Genomic DNA, 20,790 nt, shown 5'->3' on the forward strand with positions numbered 1-20,790 from the left:
AAGGACCGGAGTACTGGAAGACCCTACACTTCGATTGGCCCGCCCGCGGCGGCGCCGGTCACGTGGGGAGAGACGTTTCGCGCCAATTTCGGTTGGTCGGCCACACTCCGCCTCACCGCCGTTCTTTGCTCCCAGGAGTGAAACTCCTGAACCTGCCAACTGCTGCTGCACGGCCCCTAGCAGCAATGGCACTTAAGGACTACGCGCTCGAAAAAGGTAGTGTGCTGCAACTCTGGGAAGGGATCCTGCGTGGGACGACTCGGCAAACACCTGTTGGCGTGAGCTGGAATCTTTGGGGACCAGGGTCTTCGGACCTTGGGACGCGCGAGGCCGGAGACAGAGTCAGGTGGCAGCGGGATTGAGGCAAACAGTGTCGGGGAGGCGCGTGGGAAGCATCAGGATCGAAAAAGAGCGGGTAGTACCGCCCAAGACGGGTGCTGGGGTCGTGGGGGGGGGGCGAGAGCAGGATGGGAGGCAGCAGAGGGGAGGGGCTCTCGCGCCCAGAAGAGACCCGGACCGCTGGGAACCGTATCAAAGGGTCCTCGGCTCAGGGACGGGGACCCAGGGCCCGCCTCCCTTGGCGCCTTGGGGCATTCGCGAGTTCCCGCGTCCTTCGGAGACGCGCCGAAGTCCCGGGGGCGGGCAGGCAGGGGCCGCTGCGACCTGCGATTGGCTGTTTTCTGCCGCCCTCCAAAGCGGAAGTGGAGGCGGGCGGAAGTTGCGCGTTGCAGTTGGAGGGAGTGTAGTGTGTAAACAGTGTTCTTCCGCGCGGTGGCCTCGGAGCGAGCGGCTGAGGGTGGGGGCGTGCCTGGACTCGGGGATTTAGCGCGAGACCGCGAGAGGCGGCAGTGGGGTGGGACTGAGTGGTTCTTGGCGTGCTGGCCAATCGCCGGACGGGCTCCGGCTTCGGGCGGAGGAATCCCGAGCGGTGAAGCGGCTGGAATCCGGGCCCATGTGCTTCTTTGTTTACTAAGAGCGGAAGCAGTGGCGGGAGCGGGGGTGGGGTGGAGGGCCACTCTGGTGGCGGAGGTGTAGGCGAGAGCTGAGGTCTAGGGAAGCCGAGGGTAAAGGAGAGTCTTGTGAGTGGAAGGAGAGCTGAGAACTTTGATACCCGAGGGTGTTGTGAAGGTGTGGGAGGCCATTCGGGAAGAATGCTGTAGTTCTTAACTACCCGGGGCCCCATATTCTTCCCCAGGTAAAAGCATACATGTGAAAAGGAGTCCTGCTCTCTTTGGGAAGAACTGTATAGGCTTACTTAAATATTCACGTAATTAATTAGTTCGTGGGTCCTGTTAAATATGAAAGTGGGTTTCTTAGGTTTCTGGAAGGAATTTGGGGTGAAAGATTGCTCCTCTTGATTTCACGTTTACGTTGTAGAAAAGGTTAAGAAGTTCCTACAAGAGTTTTACCAGGATGAGGAATTTGGGAAGAAGCAGTTCAAGTATGGGAACCAGTTGGTAAGTCAAAAATTAGGAGAAGGGAGTGGGGAATGGGGTGGAGCTTAAGATGCTTAGTGGTTTTGTGGCTTGTTTTAGCAAGTGTGTAAGTGACCTATTCAGTCTAGCACCTGATATTTGATAACTGAATATCTTACTACACTGATAAAATGACTAGGAAGTTTTCAGGAGTTGGGAGATTGTTATTTGGGGGCTGAGAAGCGACTATTGCTGTTGTGCTGCTTTCTAGCTTGTGGAGGCCCAGAGACTGCGCTGAGCCCACTGCAATGGTTTTTGCATAAGAACAAGATAAACTTGGCCCTGAGGTGTTGCTATCCCTTTCCCACACCAGGTTCAACTGGCTCATCGGGAACAAGTGGCAATGTATGTGGACCTGGATGACGTAGCTGAGGATGACCCTGAGCTTGTGGACTCAATTTGTGAGAATGCCAAGCGCTATGCGAGGATATTTGCCGATGCTGTACAAGAGCTGCTACCCCAGTACAAGGAAAGGGAGGTGAGTGCCTGGAGGAACAGCAGACCAAGGAATTGAAGCCTCTGGTGAGAGGATCCTGATGGTTTTGAAGTGTTAGAAAGGAGAAGTATTAGCTCTGCCTGGGGCCCTCTGTGTTCTCTCCCCATCCTGCTGTTCATATTTGCTGTTTTCCTTCTCTCCTAGGTGGTAAATAAAGATGTCTTGGATGTTTACATTGAGCACAGACTGATGATGGAGCAGCGGAGCCGGGATCCTGGGGCTATCCGAAACCCCCAGAACCAATACCCTCCTGAGCTCATGCGTAGATTGTGAGTGTTTCTGTGGGAAAAGGTCAGGGACTTGTTCCTTAGGGCCTTGCTGATGGTGATTTTTCCTTCCTTAGTGAGCTGTATTTTCAAGGTCCAAGCAGCAATAAACCTCGTGTGATCCGAGAAGTACGGGCCGACTCTGTGGGGAAATTGGTAACTGTTCGTGGAATTGTCACTCGTGTTTCTGAAGTCAAACCCAGGATGGTGGTCGCCACTTACACTTGTGATCAGTGTGGGGCAGAGACCTATCAGCCGGTATGTCTGAAACATGGATTAGGAAAGCATTTAACATTCCTTGTTTTTCTGAATGGTATTTTTGTTGGTTGGTATTGATCTGTTGTTCTCTGGTTATTGTTGAAAGATGCTAATGTATTTACTCTGTTTTTTTTTTCTTTAGTATATAGTTTTCTTCCTGTTTTCCTTTCTTGGTGGTTGTGATTATTGACCAAGAGTAGCTTTAAGGGGCTGGGGATGTGGCTCAAGCGCGCATGCGTGCTGCCTGGGTTCGATCCTCAGCACCACATACAAACAAAGATGTTGTGTCCGCCGAAAACTAAGAAATATTAAAAATTCTCTTTCTTTTTTTTTTTTTTTTTAAAGTAGCTTTAAGGAGTACTTGAAACTTCTAGAATGCTTTCTGTAGGGAAGAAATGATTCAAGTGATGATGATAAGTGGCTCTTCTGATTTCCATTGGTGCTTTCTTACGTCCTAGATCCAGTCCCCAACTTTCATGCCTTTGATCATGTGCCCAAGCCAGGAGTGCCAGACCAACCGCTCAGGAGGGCGGCTGTATCTGCAGACCCGTGGCTCCAAATTTATCAAATTCCAGGAGATGAAGATGCAAGAACATGTGAGTTTGGGGTATGTGGCTCAAGATAGGTGGAACATAAGGTCCACTTGCATCCTATAGTCAACTCCTGAAAGGCAGGAAGAAAGAAAAGCCAAAAAAGAAAGATAAGACAGAGAGAGAGATCACCTAGAGCAGGAGGGAGGTTTACCTGGAATTTTCTGATTGAGTTGGAAAGGTAAAGGATTCTTCTCTTTTGTAGTGTAGTTAAAGGTGGGCAGGCTGAGAAAAGCCTTAGAGTGCCTAGGGAAAGTCAGGTCACTGTGGATTTCCTTTGTAAATTTTTTTCCCCTTTTGTTTCATGTACTCTTCCACTTCTAGAGTGACCAAGTGCCTGTGGGAAACATCCCTCGTGGCATCACAGTGCTAGTGGAAGGAGAGAATACAAGGATTGCCCAGCCTGGAGATCACGTCAGTGTCACTGGTATTTTCTTACCAGTCTTGCGCTCCGGGTTCCGACAGGTGGTACAGGTGAGAAGAGAAGTTTCAAATGAAGAGAAAACAGTCCTTTTCCTCTTCACCCATTTTTTTATCCCCTCCCCCACCCCCCAGAGGGTTTTGTCAAGAAATTTAGGGAATTGGGTGGGGGCAAGTTAAACAGATTTCATTCACATCCTAGCATTTTCCTGTCTAAGGGTTTACTCTCAGAAACTTACTTGGAAGCCCATCGAATTGTGAAGATGAATAAGAGTGAGGATGATGAGGCTGGGGCCGGAGAGCTGAGCAGGGAGGAGCTAAAGCAGATTGCAGGTAAGGGGTCAGGGAAAGGAGTGGGGATTTGAGTGTCTTTCTAGCCCCAGAATATATTCTAATTTCCTTGCAGAGGAGGATTTCTATGAAAAGCTGGCTGCTTCAATTGCCCCAGAGATATATGGGCATGAGGATGTGAAGAAAGCACTGTTGTTGCTTCTTGTTGGTGGCGTTGACCAGTCTCCTCGAGGCATGAAAATCAGGGGTAAGTAGCAGCTCAGGTGGATAAAATTATGTGGGAGGAAAAAAAAGGGTGGTAAGGTTCATTGTCTCTTAATATCACAAAATAAGAGTTGGTGTCTTGGCCTTATGGGTACAGGGAAGCTTAGAAGGAATAACAGGAAAGGAGGCAGACCTGAGAAGTGTCTTTGTGGGACATTATGCTTAGGAGAATGGTCATTTGACTTCTTTCTTTTCTTCCAGGTAACATCAACATCTGCCTGATGGGGGATCCTGGTGTAGCCAAGTCTCAGCTCTTATCTTACATTGATCGTCTGGCACCCCGCAGTGAGTAGGGATAGAGTGCAATCCCATTCAAAAGGTGGAGTTTGGCTGGGAGAACAGGTCTCTGGTGAGGGTTGATGGAAAAGGGATGTAACCCCACAGCATTGCATAGCTCTTTAGCCACCTCCAAAAGGCCTCAGCTGGGGGAGCAATTCCAGTGCAGGCCTTGCCTCACTGGCCCATCCCCTGTCCTTGCCCTATGCTTGCTCCCTTCCTTGTCCTTTCTCTAAAACATGTTTGCTGCTTTTTTTCCAGGCCAGTACACAACAGGCCGGGGCTCCTCTGGAGTGGGGCTAACAGCAGCTGTGCTGAGAGACAGTGTGAGCGGAGAATTCACCTTGGAGGGTGGAGCCCTTGTGCTGGCTGACCAGGGCGTGTGCTGCATTGACGAATTTGACAAGATGGCTGAGGCTGATCGCACAGCCATCCATGAGGTCATGGAGCAGCAGACCATCTCCATTGCCAAGGCGGGCATTCTTACTACACTCAATGCCCGCTGCTCTATCCTGGCTGCCGCCAACCCTGCCTATGGGCGCTATAATCCCCGCCGAAGCCTGGAGCAGAACATACAGCTTCCTGCTGCACTGCTATCCCGATTTGACCTCCTCTGGCTGATCCAGGACCGGCCTGACAGAGACAATGACCTCCGGTGAATGAAGTTTCACACCCAGAGAGACCCCTCTTTTTAAGTCTAGAGGGAGTGAGGGAGGTGAAATCAGAAAATCCCCCAACTTCTGGTTGTAGTAACTCCAGAGCCTTCCCCTCTTATAGCAAGGCTATAAGACGCTGATGAGGGTTTCCTGGAAAGTCTGGCCTTGCCTTTGAGGGAGAAGCAGAAGGAATCAAGTGAGGGATTTTTGAAGTCAGGACTTTGGCATATACCCCTAAAACGCATTACTCCTTGCCTCCATTCTTCCCAGGTTGGCCCAGCACATCACCTATGTGCACCAGCACAGCCGGCAGCCCCCTTCCCAGTTCGAACCTTTGGACATGAAGCTTATGAGGTAGGAGGGCTAGGTAGGGGTGGGTGTTCCTCAGCAAGTCCCTAGTACATGACTGTGTCTTGGGCCACATGTTCTCTGAAAAGCTTTTAGTCTTGGGTGTTTTTTGCTACTCTTCTGACGTAATCTAATAATAATAAGAACAGTGAGTCTTAGGTCCCTGTTTACCTCCTCCAGCCTAATTTCATGAGACTAGTGTATGCATCTTCAGATCCTGCCTTACTTTACCACCTCTGCTGGATCCTATTCCCCAGACACTGTATAACTCTTTTCTAGAGCCACCCCCCCACCTATCCTCAGGTTTTTATTCCTTTTGACCTATTTAATTAAATGATTTTCTTTAAACAAAGATTATTTTTGCTCCTTTTAGCTATGTCATAAAACTCTAAGGGGACTGGATTTTTGTTTGTTTTAGATATTCATTGGATCCTTTCTTAGGACAGGTGGATTTGTCTTATTTTTTAAAAGGCCTTTTTTCCTGAAAAGTCGGAAATAACTTCAAATGCACTGGCAGCTCTACTTTGGGAGAAATTTTTCAGTGATACTCAAGCCAAGCCAATAATCATCCATTGATTTCTTTTTTTCTGTTTAATAAAGTCCTTTACAAGAATTTTCTTAAATGGGGGACCCTTGTCCAGATAGAACACATGCCCCCTCTACTCCATTTCCATCTCCTTTTTTCTGCTTCCCCATGAACCTTTTCTCCACAGACGGTACATAGCTATGTGCAGAGAGAAGCAGCCCACAGTGCCCGAGTCTCTGGCTGACTATATCACAGCAGCATATGTGGAGATGAGGCGAGAGGCTTGGGCCAGTAAGGATGCCACCTATACATCTGCTCGGACTCTGCTGGCTATTCTCCGACTTTCTACTGCTCTGGTGAGTGCCCAGTCCCTATCATACTGGATGGCAGTCAGTTTTTGATCCCTACTTGGCAGTTTGCCTTAACACAATCCTCTTGCTGCCTCCTCCCTCCCACCGGCCCTGCTGGGGCTAAAGTGCTGACAGTGCAGATAGTGGTCCTCTCTGTGCTACCGCACTGTGGGTACTTGCTGCTCCAGCAGGGCATGCACAGCGCCCATGGAGGGAAAGGTCTTCTCTTCTTGCTTCAGCCTCACTGATGGATGGGTGGGTTCAGTTCATTCCCTGTGTCCTATATCCTGTGCTATAAAACCTTCGTTTCTGTCCTCACATCTTGGACCTTGGTCCTGGGGGCTCCAAAGTGCTGTTCGTGCAGGTAGTGTGATTACCTGACCTACTGCTGAGCTAGCACTTCCCGAGCCCCCAGGACACACCCCTCTGCCAATCGCCTCCTTGGCTGAGCTCCCAAGGCTCCATCTGTCATGGTGGGGAGCCCAGTGGAGTTCAGAAGGGTCTGGTCTCCCTCACAGGACAGCTGAACACCGGGACTGGCCAGTGTTGAGAGGCGGAGACTTGGGCAATTGCTGGACGCTGCCCTGGGCATTGCACTTGTCTCGGTCTGACAGTGCCGGCCCAACACTGCGGATGTGGAGGGCAGGCAGGGGTCCCCATCCTTGTTCTATTGAGTAGGCAATGCATGGCTTGCCCTGCCTTAAAGATGGAACAAGGAAGCTGTCCCTAATTTTGTTCCATTCCCCTCCTCCTGTCCCCATCTCTCTCCCCTGCCTTCCCCTTAGGCACGCCTGAGAATGGTGGACACAGTGGAGAAGGAAGATGTGAATGAAGCCATACGGCTAATGGAGATGTCAAAGGACTCACTTCTAGGCGACAAGGGGCAAACAACTAGGTGAGTGGCTTCATGAAGGATAGAATTGGGTTACTGTGGCTTTCTTGAGCAGGTCACTTTATCTTTGTGGTTTCTGTATCCACAAGTGCACAAAATTGGCCTCAGAATTCACTGGCCACCATCTCTGTTGCTGTCCAGCATTCTGGTTTGTACTCTAATTCTTCACACCCACATTTCCTTCAGGACCCAGAGGCCAGCAGATGTGATATTTGCCACTATCCGTGAATTGGTCTCAGGGGGCCGAAGTGTCCGGTTTTCTGAGGCAGAGCAGCGCTGCATTTCACGTGGTTTCACACCTGCCCAATTCCAGGCGGCTCTGGATGAGTATGAGGAGTTGAATGTCTGGCAGGTCAATACCTCCCGGACAAAGATCACCTTTGTATAACTGCTATCTGCCTGAGACATTGGGCCCCACCCAGGATTATGCTGACCTGCTTGCTCTTCTGAAAATGCAATGACGCCCTGGAAGGGAAGGAGACCCCTTCTTCCCATTGATGCACTTGTTTTATTCCTTTTGCCAATAAAGTGTTGTCACCTTTTAGTTTAGGCCTAATTTCCGTTAAAACACAACATTGTGGGATTTTCAAATTTATATCCCATTCACATTTATGCTTGTTCTATTCTATTCATCTGATAAATCATGTAAGGTACCTGTTTATCTGCCAGGCATAAGAATCCAGCAAGAGTGTCTTCACTACCATATGGAGATTCTTGGAGCTGGGTCACCATTCCTCTCCTACTTAGTCTCTCAATACTTAACTGGATCTTGTTGTGTGCCAGTCTGACCTTGAGAATATAGTAGTACCATGGGAAACGGGACTTACTGACCCAGTTCTTTGATTTCTTGAAATGTTCCTACCATTCATCCTTAGTCCTCAACTCTACCTAAAACTATTTAAGGGTAACATTTACAAACTTAACACTTGGCACAAGCAATTACATAATGTTGATTCCAGTCTTTAGACCCTTTCCTGAATCTCATCTTCTCAATGTGGATACTAACTAGTCCCTCTGCCTCATGGGGTTGAGGCACCATGTGGATGAAACACAAATTGAAAAAGCGCTCCTTCCTGGTAATTCATCATTCACAGAGGATTCAAGTTTTGAGTTGTCCATAATAAATGTTTTTAATGGCCTTCCCTCCCTTTTTTGTGAAAAGTACTTTCAGTAAAACTTAGCTTGGGAAAGGAGTCACTTGTCATGTTTATAGGGTTGGCCTATATAAGTTGATGTCCTAGGAGACCACTCAGATGGAAGAAGGCAGCCTTAATATAAATCTAGTCTACCTAACAGAACTAAGGAGAATCTTAAGTAGCAGTGAACTCAGTCACTGAAGGGAGTCAAGAAGAGCTGATAATAAAATGCATCGCCTCTAAGCAGGACCTCCTGTGAGACCCAAGGTAGAAACCAGTGTGGTGCCTAACAGAGGACAAAGCCACTGGAAGGGGTACTGAGGGGCTGCTCCTTTTATTAATGACAGCAGTTTCTGAAGGGAGTGTAGTGCCCGGCCCCTTTGGGGCAGTTGTCTGACCCCTGTGTATGATCCCTTCAAGTACCCTCAGAAGAAGAGCCCCCTCATTCGCCTGCCGATGCCTTGTCGGTCGTAGAGAACGTTGAACTTGTTCACAAACTGGTTCATGGTGTTGCAAGTTTTGGTGATTGTGCCGAGGTAAGCCATGAGTCCCACATCGTTGCATTGCTGGGAGGGAATAAAAGAACCAGTTCCCCAGGGGGTCCCTCGCATGTGCCTGCAAAAAGGTGTAAGCCCCACCTCCCCACCTGGGATTTTACACTCACATCATAAAAGTCTGTCTTGAATTTGTCTGTGCTGAGAACTGGGAGGCAGTGACAGAGAGCATAGGCCTCCCGCAGGATCTCATGGTTGAAGGGGACCTCTCCTAAGGGCACAAAGAGGCTGTACTGATATGGACGCTGTCAATTCCTCAGGAGGGAAAGAAAGGATGAGTGCCAGGAAGGCACCTGCCCTACCTGCTTCAGAGGCCTTGACATACTCCAAGATGAGCTTGACTCGGCTGTGCAGCATCTTGATGGCACTATGCTGTGCTATCAGGTGTTCAGCCACTACAGGGGGACAGATGAAGGGTTAGAAGGCATATGGTCACACCTTGCATCCCTGCTTCAAAGAAATCACCTCCCTTACCAGTGGAGTTCTCCCCACTGCCTGTTGCTGTCATTCGGGCAACATGGTCTACACCAATGCGTTCAGCTTCCTCTGTGGCCAAAGTATAGGTCAGCTCAGCAAACAGCATTGTGGCCTACAGGGCAGAACATCCCACAGAGAGTCAAAAACAGGAAATAGGACAAAAGCAGGATTTGAAGGTTGAAGGGTCAGGTATTACCTCTCCATTGATTATATCAATGACAGACTCAAAAACGCTGACGGGAAGCTGTAAATGACAAATGAAGAACAGCTATTAGCTCCTGAACCTCACTATGTGCCAAAAGTTGAACTGGGTTCTTTCACACATTTTCTTATCAAATTTCCCCAATAACTTGGTGAGATAGGGATAATCCCAATCTGACATGAAAATGCCTCTCAGAGCTTAAGTGACTAGCCCAAAGTCACAGCTTATAGGTGACAGCATGGAGATTCAACTCTGACATTCTCCAATAGAGAAGAGATGTCACAGTAAAACATAACATGGGATGAGGATACAAAATAAGAACAATGATAGACAAGAATGACAAGCAAGCCTGGGGTCAATAATACTCACATCTGTGTGCTTGGTCATAGGGTTCAACTTAAGAAAGAGGGGGCTCTCAATTATCTCGCACACCTAGAAGAGAGTCATGCACAGGGAAGTCAACACCTCATCTTTCTTCTTCCCCTCATCCTCTATTCTCTGCCCAAGCATGCACATGTGAGTGTGTATACCTGCTTATGGACGTGGATGTCGGAGGGGTCAGGCGGCCCCCCTGTGGTATACCAACCCAGAAACTCCAGCTCCTTGAATACCTGTTTAACTGGAGAGGAAGGGGCCAGAGCACACAGTATTCCCTTAAACCATCCTTCCTTAGTTTGAAGCTCCTGATTTATTTCCACAATTTCTCCCTCCCTCCTCAATTCGTGGCTAGGTTTAGAACAATTACTCTTTTCTACCCAGGCTTCTTTCATTTTTCACTTTTCTTGTGGGGGATACCTGAATGTGTTCTTTTTCTGAGAGCTACTCTCCCTTAATCTTCCCTCCTGTTCTAAATCTTCTCTCCTGTTTATTCCTTCCCAGCCCTCTTGATATTGTCCACCTTGAGCTTTTCTTTTTTAAACTCCCACCCTCTTCCCCACTTCTGTTCCCCTCTCACACTGCTCCTCCTTGGTGTAATAATATTCCTTGTCAATGATAATCTTCTCTTCCACGGTGTGGGACAGCAGCTCAAAGGAGTTCATCACTTCAATATTTCGGCCCTCCTGCTTCCCGATCAGAGCCCCAATCACTAGGGAGAGAACAACATGTAGGAGATGAGGGTAAGGAATCTTAAAATTTTCCCTAATCACCTGAGGGTCTGAGGTCCAGTGTGAACCAAATATTGGAGAAACAGTGATTTAAGGGTGGGGGGATTAGCTTCAGTAAAGGAAGGGGGAAAGAGTGAAGGAGGAGACCAAGGAGCTGGATTGGGTGTTATGCAGAACACTCACCCTGCACAGGTCGCCCCTCCTGGGAGCGCATGCGGATCCAGTGGTCTGAGATGTTGAGAATGACAAGGGGATGAAGAGCGACTGAAACACTCCCAGTCACTCCGGAGGCCATCACACTGGGGACTACTAAAGGCGGAGGAAAAGGAGAAAGGGTGAGAGTCCGCGCCCCACGTTCTTCCCTGGAGATGGGAGTGGGGAATGGCAGAGCCCGGGCCGTACATCCTTCCCGCAAGTTACCCGGGGAGAGATGTCGCTTCTCCCAGGAGTAGAGGACGGCCTTAACGCACCCCGGAAAGGTATCTCCAGAAGCCGCCCGCACCGCCCGTTACCTGCTGCATCCACCTCCATCCCGCTGCTTCCTCCGGTCCCGTTCGCCGCCGCCATTTTCCCCGCGCCCGCCAGCGTCGGCCCCGCCCCCTTCCTTCCCGGCTTCCGTCGGCGAGCCGCACATGCCCAGTGTCCGCGTGGCGCGCGGAGCCAGTCCCTGCCCGCGCCGGCCGCGAGCGGCTTCTAGGTCCCAGAGCTCGACTGGGTTTCGAGCCGATTTTCGGTGACGCCGCTCTGCCTCTCGTCTGCGCCCCCAACCTGATCTTCCTCATGAGTAAAATTGGGGTAAGGATGCCCCGTTCAGAAGGCTGTTGTAGAACGAAATCCAGATTTCGGACCACACCCTGCAAGACCCTGCGTGATCTGGCCCCTGCTTGTCAGCCCTGCCGGGCCTCAACTTTTCCAAGCTTTGGTTCTCATGCTTCAGACACACTGGCCCTCCTGTGTTTTCCACACGCACGCCTCACTTTCTCACGCTTTAAAGGACTAATTCCTTACATTTTGTTTATAACTTTATCCCCTGTGACTCAACATGGTGCCTAACACATTAGCACCTAAATAATTTTTTGAGTGAATACCCCAGCAAGTTACATATGCTGTCCCTTCTGCTGCCTCTCTAGTTTACTAATCTGGCTTTTTTAGTATATCTCCGTACCTTCATCTGAAGTTTAAGCCCCTAGAAGGCAAGTAGAGACTTGTATCTGGTAAAGCCTAGTGTGGTACCAGGAGATACTTTCTGATGATGAAGATGACTTACAAGGGAGTTAGGCAATTTCCCCACTTAGGAGTCTGAATGAAGGACCAACTACCTTCAAAGGAAGCCATCAGAAAAAATCCGTTGGGAGAGGGATCTTCTAGGCAAGGAGAAGTTAAAAGAGAGTTAATCTCATTCTACTCTCCAGTGAAAAACTTAGGAGATCTGGACCAACTGAGTTTTCATAGAAAAGTAAATATGCCTAACTTCTCTTTAGAAAAAATAAGGTCAGGAAAAATGTAGGCAGCTTCTAAGGAGTACAGCATTGAATTTGAAGGCTACAATAAAAAGATAAGAAACAGTTTAATGTTAACCTTTGATAGTTTTCTTTGCTATCTCACATAAAAGTGCTCCTTTGCCTTTTTGTTATTCCAAATGCTTTTGCAACATTGGTCAAATAATTATATAACTCCTAAGCAGTGATCATTGTGAAACTTATGAAATTGAATCAGTTGATTATACATGCTTCAGAAGTAAACTTACTAAACACTTCTTAAAAATACATGTATTAAAGAAAGAAAGACTACAGCTGGGCATGGTAGCACTCACTTGAAACTCCAGTGACTTGGGAGGCTGAGACAAGAGGATCTTGACTTCAAAGCCAGCCTCAGCAGAAGCAAGGTGCTAAGGAATTCAGTGAGACCCTGTCTCTAAATAAAATATAAAATAGGGCTGGGGATGTGGCTTAGTGGTAGAGTGCCCCTGAATTCCATCTCTGTGGTGCTAAGGGCATGTGCACACATACACATACCCCACCACCACCACAAAGCACCCCTGGATTCATTCCCCAGTACCAAACCAAATCAAACTAACCAACCAACCAACAAAAAACCACTCAAGTTAGCTCTCCATTCTCTTTTTAGCTTCCAACAAAATTACACATAGTGCATCAGTCTATTGTTTTAACTTTTCCTTCCATTGGGTGGAGGTAACTAGGCTGGTGGGGAATAGATCAGAGGGTCTGAGAAGAAAAGGTAAGAATGCAGTGAGACCTGCAGGAGAGAGTCCAACCTGGGTCACCACTTGGTTTTGTCTGTGGTGTTGTCAAGCAATTGTTCCTCTTGAGGTGTGTTAGTGGTTATCCATCCATTCATCCAACATTCATTTAACAAATATTTAGGAGTGTCTACTACGTGGCAGGCACAGTTCCAGGTGCTGGGGAGATAACATTGAACAAAACAAAGTTTTGACCTCATGGAGCTTATACTCTGATTGTAGAAAGCAGACAATAACAATACATGAAGATATTAAGAGGGATTGGCAAGTGCTGTTTAACATGGAAGGGTAGAGATCTGAATGGAGTGAAGGAGAAAGGCATGAGGATATCTGGTGAAGAGTATTCCAAGCAGAGAGGACAAAGGTGAAGGTCTTGAAGCAGATATATTCCAGGAATAACAATAAAGTGGCAGTAAGGAATGAATTAAAGGGAGAGTAATAAGCCATGAAGTCAAAGTAGCAACAGCACTGGAAGCCACATAGGCCATGAGAAGGTCTTTGGCTTTCAGTCTGAGTGAAATGCAAATAGAGTGACATGATTTTGACTCATACTTTGAAAGGATCATTAAAAAAAAAAAAACAAGGCATAAACTAAGAAGTAAAGAGTCATTCAGGTTGATGTATGGAAATTGGCAGTTGGGGAGCAGAAGATGCAGCATGGGATGCTGGAGCTATTTTTGTAATCCAAATGAAATATGAATGCTGCTTGGACCAGGGCAGTAGGGGTGGAGGTGGGAGATGACTCAGGCCCGGAGCTACCTACCTGCCTTTGAGCACATTGAAACACATTGCTTCAGCGGCTGAGGTTGGGTTTTAGTGCCTACTTGCCCCCTTCACTTAGCTGCCCTCAGAGAGCTTCCAGTGCTGTTGCTACTTTGACTGCATAACCCTCTCCGCAGCTCAGGGAATCCTGATTGAATTCAGGATACACTTGGAAGGTAGAGGCAACAGGATTTGCTGACTCAGGGATGCTTGGGTATCAGGAGAAACACATGAAATTATATCAGTGAATCCAAAACAAGGTATTTCTGTTCCTATTGGGTTGGGGGTGGGAGGTTGAGGGGATTTGATGGTGACATACTTCATCCACATTTTTTTTTCATTGCACGCGGACTGGGGGGTGGCAAACCCACAGAGTCAAGACTGTAGATTGACTCAGAGCATTGTGATGGTGTTTACCAGGTTGAGGAGTTGGATCCCAACAAAGAGATTATGAAGTGATTCTCCTCCCCACATTTTCCAGGGTCTGTTATGAGTTAAATGTTCATGTCCAGCTCCATTCATAGCCCCCAGTGTGATGGTACTTAGAGGTGGGGCCTTCAAAAGGTTGTTAGGTCGTGATGAGATTAGTGGCCTTATAAGAAAAGACAAGAAAGAGCTCTCTTCTCTCTCTTTCTCTGCTGTTTGAAAACTGCAAGCCAAGAAGAACCCCTCACTATCAAATCAGCCAGTATCTTGACCTTGAACTTCCAGCCTCCAAATGGACACACTACCTTTATTTTATTTCTTTATTTTTACGTGGTGTCAGGAATCAAATGCTCAGCAAGTGCTCTACCACTGAGCCACAACCCTGGCCCTAGTCTGTGGTATTTTGTTATAGCTACCTGAGCAAAGTTTAGGGGAGTAGTAGGAACTGTGGTTCCCTAAGGGGCTGGAGTAGTTGCTTTCCTTCCATGGCCTGAAACTTAGTGCCTCAAATCCCAACAGCCTTGTCTCCTGTTGTTCCCTATTTGCATCTGAACCTTTTATCCAGACTGGTCATGTAAGAGTGAGATAAGGGAATATATCTACAAAGACCTGTTACACCCCCACTTTTATGCAGCTGCTGCTGCATAGCAAATCACCATACATTAATTACTTAATATCACACCAGTGTACCCTCTTGTAGTTCTAGATGTCAGAAATCTGAAATAGGTGTCCCTGGCCTGAAACTAGGGTGTCTGCAGGGCCATGCCCTTACTAAAAGAAAACCTATTCCCTGGCCTTTTCCAGCTTCTAGTGCTGTATTCCTTGGTTTACAGCCCCTTCTTCCATCTTTTTTTTTTTTAACATTTATTTATTTGTAGATGAGCATAGAGTATCTTTATTTTTATGTGGTATTGAAGATCGAACCCAGTGCCTCACACATGCGAGGCAAGCACTTTACCGCCGAGCTGCAGCCCCAGCCCCCTTCTTCCATCTTTAAAGCATTAAGTAAGTTGGCATCTGCAATTAGGGTTGAAGGTTAGCTTCATCACCTTCTTCTATAGTAAAATAGCTCTTGGCATTTTCTCTGTCCCTCTGCTCCCCATCATCATATCACCTTCTTCTATAATGAAATCACTCTTGGACTCCTTCTTATAAGGACACTTGTGATTACATTGGATTCACTGGGATAATCCAGGATCATCTCCCCATCGCAAGATTCTTAACTTAATCACATTTGTAAAATCCCTTTTGCTATAATAGACCGATACTCAGGGGTTTGGGGGATTAGGATGTGGATATCCTTTTTTCTTATTTGTGTGTGTTTATTTAGTTTTTAGGATGTGGATATCCATTGTTCAACTGGCCATGGCATGTTTTGGGGGAGCCAGAGAGCAGAGTCCTCAATTAAGTGGTTGTTATCTTTGTGTTCCATGACCATGTCAATTCAACAAGAGAATCCTGGTGGCTGGACCAAAATTTAAGTTTGAATCTCCTAGGCCAGACTTTTGGCTGGGTTGCACCGAAAGGGTCTGCTACTCATGCAGGCCTGGAGAAGCCATTGAGAGAAAAAAGAATTGTGCCAAGAAGTGTCAGGCAAATATCCCAATTTTTCCCTGGGTGTGTTTATGCATGCCTGTGATCCTCACAACTCTGGAAGGCTGAGGCAGGAGAATCACAAACAAGTTCAAGGTCAGCCTCAGCAACTTAGATCCTGTATCAAAATAAAAAATAAAAAGGCCTGGGGGGCTGGGGATATGGCTCAAGGGGTGAGGATGTGGCTCAAGCGGTAGTGTGCTCACCTGGCATGTGCACAGCGCTGGGTTCGATCCTCAGCACCACATAAAAATAAAATAAAGATGTTGTGTCCACCGAAAACTGAAAAATAAATATTAAAAAATTCTCATTCTCTCTCTCTCTCTCTCTCTCTCTCTCTCTCTCTCTCAAAAAAAAAGAAAGGCCTGGGGATGTATCTCAGTGGTAAAATGTTTTTGGATTCAATACCCAGTACCAAAAAAATAAAAAATTCAAAATTTCAAAATAAGTCTGTAAAGCACCCACCCCTTTCATACTGCTCATTACCCAAGAGATGGACAAGAAGAAAAGAACTTTTTGGAAGAAGGTCATGTTCAGTGACTAGACTGTCTTCCTGACCTCCAAGAGGAGGTAAGGAGGTAGAACTGATGTTGAATGAGGCTCTTCCAGTGCTTGACAATCAGATATCACAATAATGGGTAGTGTGGAGTGTCCACTGAACACCTTGATTACAGACCCAATGTTGAGTGGCCTTTGCAACAAAAGGCACAATGATGGTAGACTGCAGAGGGCCTGGAAACCCTAAAATATGAGATGGTGTAGTTTCTAGGACCAGAGGGCCAGAGGATGTGGCCTGAGTCTATGGGTTGGACTGGATCGGGCACACAGTAAACTGAAAAAGTGTGGACAGAGGCCAGGGGCAGTGGTCCACACCTATAATCCCAGCAAGTTGGGAGGCTAAGGCAGGAGGATCACAAGTTCAAGGCCAGCCTCAGAAACAGTGAGACCTGGTAGCAAAATAAAAAAAATAAACAGAACTGGGGATGTAGCTCAGTGGTAAAATGCCCCTGGGTTCAATCCCCAGTAACAAATAAAAGTGTGGACAGAAGTGAGGCCCTGTGTTAGTGTTTCGCTGCTGTTAACAAAATATCTAACAAAAAACAACTTGAAGGAGTAAAAATTTATTTTGGCTCATGGTGTCAGAGGTTTCAGTCCATAGTCAGCTGGTTCCTTTATTTCTGGGCCTACGGTGAGACCAAACATCATAGTAGAAAGAAGTCAAGGAGCAAAGCTAGTCACCTGATGGTGACCAGAAAGCAGACAAAGGGATAAAGGAGTTAAGGGCATGCTCCCAAGAATCCACTCCTTTCAACAAGTCCCACCTGCAGTTTCCACTATATCCCAGTAGTCTACTCAGTTATGAATCCCTCAATGGATTAATCTGATGAAGTCAGAGCCTTCGTGATCCAATCATTCCTCTAAATTCTTACGTCTGAACATTGCTGTACCTGGGGATCAATCCTTCATCACATGAGTCTTCAGGGGACATTTCAAATCCAAACCTAAACAGGCACCAAGAGTAGCTTCTATAATAGGTGTCAAAGGTCCCATGCTATCTGTTGACCCAGAGCAGGAAGGGGCTTCTGAATGGTGTATGTTTGGCCAGCATCTTGGTGCCAACCATTCTGATCAGAGAACAGGTCCCCACCTTCAATAATCACATGAATTTACCCAACTGTCAGATAGCAGGTAAGATTTGCTTCCTTAGCTTATGGCCCCAAAGAATGTGTCTTTAATTTTCTGTGTACTTTTCTAAGTGGTAAACCAAGCAACAAGGCCATTCATAACAGCTCAATTCAGTAAAATGTGGGAAGGCTCATCCAGGGCCATGTTCACCAGACTAGGAAAGGGACAGCTTTGAGCTCTTTGCCTATAGAGCAGAGCAGTGGTGTCCACTTTCAGTTTACATGTTATTCCTGGAGTTACACAGCCACAGCAGCCCAATGAACCCTATCAGGTAAAACTTAGCTAAGCAATTAGTGAACGAGGCCCAGGCATTTAGGGGAATCTCTGAGACTGGTAGTACCCATTGATCCACATCTCTGACTTATTGGGTTTCTCCCAATGCCATAACTGTCAGTTTTTCATATAAAACTCAGATGCTGCTGCTTAGGACCAGGGGATGACTGCTCTCTTAAGTACACAATTTCTATTTGGCTAGCAATGCCTTTTAGACTCTTCCCGTTTTTAAAAATCATCTGGTTCTACTTGTCTCCATACAAATGAGAATTTCAGTCTGAAGAGTGCCAAGCCTTGGATAACAGAGTAATTGGTTTTTCAAAAGGGGTGTATGTGGTGGCCATTTCCAGCAGGTGGCGCTGTGATGGTGAAAATGACCTGAGTACCTGGGCTGCAATCATTTGAAAGTAAAGCTGGGATTTCCTTCTCTGGATTCCGTACTGTTCTTGCCAGACTACTTGGGAGGGGAAAATGTAAGTGGCTTGAGGAGTGATCCTCAAGTCCCACTATCACCCCTGAATGGGAGAGTTTTCTCTAACACTTGGGTCTGAGTGCAAGCTCTTGTCCCACTGCTTCCTACTATAAAACATGGAGACCTACTGTTGAATCTGGATAGCTTTCCCCTACAGGAACCAGAGAAATCTAACACAGGCATGTCAAGAACTGGAGCATATGACAGCCATCAGGAAACTCTGCTAATCTTACTCCTTCGCCCCATCACCCTGGGCTGAAAGATCAGGGGGGAAGCCAGCCAGCCTGCCTGCTGGGCATGTGGAGACTGCAGAGGGGCTATAGGAGTTATGCTTTTTGATCTGTTAGTGCATGACCTACACAGAAGTAACTTTTTAAAAGCAGTCCACCTTAGTTTTTTTAGGGGGGATGCTGGGTGTTGTGTTGCTGCCCCCATTGTCATATCATCCCTGAAAGCTTGCCTGGTTTTAGCATAAGGGTAGGTCTTCCAGGGCAGCAGGGCTTATTTATTCTATTTATATTTTGCTCCCTGATGAAGGCCCCAGCTTCTCTACTAGCCCCCTATCTCATAATCAAACAAACTTGTGGTACCATTTGGGCAACCTTTCACACTGCTTAGCCTCTAAACCATGACCCCACTTCTGTTTGTTATCAAGTACAATGGTAGGAGATCCTGACTGTCTCCCCACCCTTCACTTGAGCGAAGGCTTTTGCTGTTGAATCCCAGAGAGACTTCTTTTATCTCTAATCCTGACCCATGTTTTACTTCCTGTTCCAGAGAACCGTGTCTACTGGTATCCAATTCTTATTGCCAAAGCTATTGAGTTTGGGATTTGGCTTACATGCTTTAATAAGTTAGCCTGTTAATGATTATGGTTATTGGCAGAAAACACAAAAATCCTGATTCAGAGACAAAGGACTTTATAGAACAACAAGCAACATAAGCACCAGCAAATTTGTTTGGTTCCCTTTGCTTCCCATGGGAGATGTATGGGCCCAGATGGAGCCCTACACATGCAGTAGGTTGCTTTGCAGCTGAGATGGGGAAATGAACAGCTTTTACAGCAAGCAGTAGCAAGCCTGCTCTTTGTCCAAGGGAAGATATGAGTCTTTTTTGTAAGGAAAGAACTTAATGAAGGAAATAAAGAGAGAGGAGAGGTGGCTCAGCAGTTACACTGGTTTATTCAGGAACAAATCTGTGGAGGGGAGCACAGTGAAGACCGAGACCCCTCTTCTGCTTACAGCCTCAGAAAGTTATAGGAGTATGAGGGAGTAGGGGAATTTTTGAGGTTAGCCCGTTGCTAGAAGGTTGTCAGAGAAGGATTCTTGTGGAGTCATATCCATTCTTTGAGGTGGTCACTGTTCTATATTGAATCAGGTGTTTTCAGGATTCTAGTCCCAGATAATGATTTCCTTTCTTTCCATGATGATGGAATATTATCTGGGGTTTAAGGTCAAGCTGAGTCAGAGTGACTATGAGGTGACTCTTGTTCTAAGATGGAGGCTATGCTTCAGAATGGCATTCCTGTGTCAAGTTCTCCCTAACATTCCTGCCTTTTTCTTTTTGATAAGAAAGAGGTGATGTCTCTTTGAACTATTTCCGTATTCCTTTTGATAGATAGCTCAGAGGTTCTGATCCCTCAGGGCAAAGCTCCACTGTAAGATTTGGGGATAAAGAGTCTATTTTTTTGTCAAGTGAGAAAGCCACTTTGAAAGGGGTTAAGTAACCATGAGAGTGTTTTGCAGGGTATCAGTTTTAAAGGTGTATTATAGAAAATGAGGACCTGGAAGTTGATGCTTTCACAACTGTCTCCACACATACTTTGGAAAGATGTGCCGATCCGCCATCGCACACTTCTACCCTCCTGTCTGAAGATTGCTGCCTTCCGACATGAGGGCCAAGCAAGACTACCAGTGTCCATTCTTCCACTGAATTTTGGTGAGGCTTACTTTTTAACTTTATTTTTAAAAATTTCTTTTATTTAAAACCCATACAGAAGTTTAAATATCTTCTTCTCCACCTTGATGGACTACCTTCAGCATCCCTTGGCTCCTGGCACGGTAGTTCAAGAGTAATTAGTAGCACGACTTCTGAAAACTTGCTGGGAGTTATCAGGCCAGGTTCTGGGACAAACACCGTGAGTGAACTACAACTGGACTGAGCCCCAGAGCAATAGAATTGATCGTATGGAAGTTTCTGGGAGCCCACGACCTGTCCCCATGACTGTCCTTGGCAGAATTTTTTTACAAATCAAGCCACCCCAGTTCACTCTACTTCCATCTTTCTTTCCTTGACACTGCCTACTCTGACCTGTTCTTCTTGCTCTAGAGGAATAAGCAGAATAATAAGGACTTGAAAAAAACAAGGGATGCCTAGATCTGAGGGGGTATCTGATCTTTTGCTCAGATTCTCACTAGGGTACTGCCCCCAAGACCATGGTGCACATGCCTGCGCCCTGAGGCCCAGGGCCTCTGTCGGCCTCTTTTTCCTCGACGCGGCCAGCAGGCGGCGCAGCCTGCCGCCTGCGTGGGGGCGACAGGCCCCCGAACGCCGTGTTAGCGCTCGGGCCTTCGCCCCTAGCCGTCGGTCTTCTGCCGAGTCAGCAAACCATCGAGAGTTGAGGCCCTCCCATTTTCCTAGAGAGAACAAGTGGGCGTTGGGGGCCGGAGGCGTGGGGGGTGGCTGGTGAAAAGAATGACCCGGAAGCGAAGCGCGAAGAAACTTCCGTTCTTTGT

The 20,790-nt window shown here is 47.0% G+C and overlaps 2 protein-coding genes across 5 annotated transcripts; one reads left to right on the forward strand and one right to left on the reverse strand.

Annotated features, from left to right (window-relative positions):
• Positions 1–79: 79 nt before the first annotated feature.
• On the forward strand, positions 80–8,468 carry Mcm7 (minichromosome maintenance complex component 7). Of its 4 annotated transcripts, none has more exons than XM_026413143.2 (15): positions 80–216; positions 1,378–1,457; positions 1,789–1,953; positions 2,116–2,240; positions 2,315–2,495; positions 2,954–3,091; positions 3,410–3,559; positions 3,724–3,838; positions 3,912–4,043; positions 4,262–4,345; positions 4,598–4,991; positions 5,263–5,346; positions 6,054–6,222; positions 7,002–7,111; positions 7,295–8,468. In XM_026413143.2, exons 1-15 carry the CDS (start codon positions 186–188, stop codon positions 7,494–7,496), a joined length of 2,160 nt encoding a protein of 719 aa, XP_026268928.1. In that variant the 5' UTR covers positions 80–185; the 3' UTR covers positions 7,497–8,468. The 4 variants fall into 4 exon arrangements, with proteins under 4 accessions (XP_026268928.1, XP_026268931.1, XP_026268929.1 ...); XM_026413146.2 differs by lacking the exon at positions 80–216 and adding an exon at positions 776–796; XM_026413144.2 differs by lacking the exon at positions 80–216 and adding an exon at positions 995–1,195.
• Positions 8,469–8,559: 91 nt separating this feature from the next.
• Cops6 (COP9 signalosome subunit 6) lies at positions 8,560–11,174 on the reverse strand. Its single transcript, XM_026413152.2, has 10 exons — positions 11,096–11,174; positions 10,767–10,892; positions 10,433–10,564; positions 10,008–10,096; positions 9,847–9,909; positions 9,472–9,519; positions 9,273–9,387; positions 9,101–9,193; positions 8,909–9,009; positions 8,560–8,810 (listed from the first exon to the last, which is right to left on the reverse strand). Exons 1-10 carry the CDS (start codon positions 11,148–11,150, stop codon positions 8,670–8,672), a joined length of 963 nt encoding a protein of 320 aa, XP_026268937.1. The 5' UTR covers positions 11,151–11,174; the 3' UTR covers positions 8,560–8,669.
• Positions 11,175–20,790: the final 9,616 nt, after the last annotated feature.

Source organism: Urocitellus parryii, chromosome 9 (genome assembly GCF_045843805.1).
Source record: "Urocitellus parryii isolate mUroPar1 chromosome 9, mUroPar1.hap1, whole genome shotgun sequence".
NCBI lineage: Eukaryota > Metazoa > Chordata > Mammalia > Rodentia > Sciuridae > Urocitellus > Urocitellus parryii.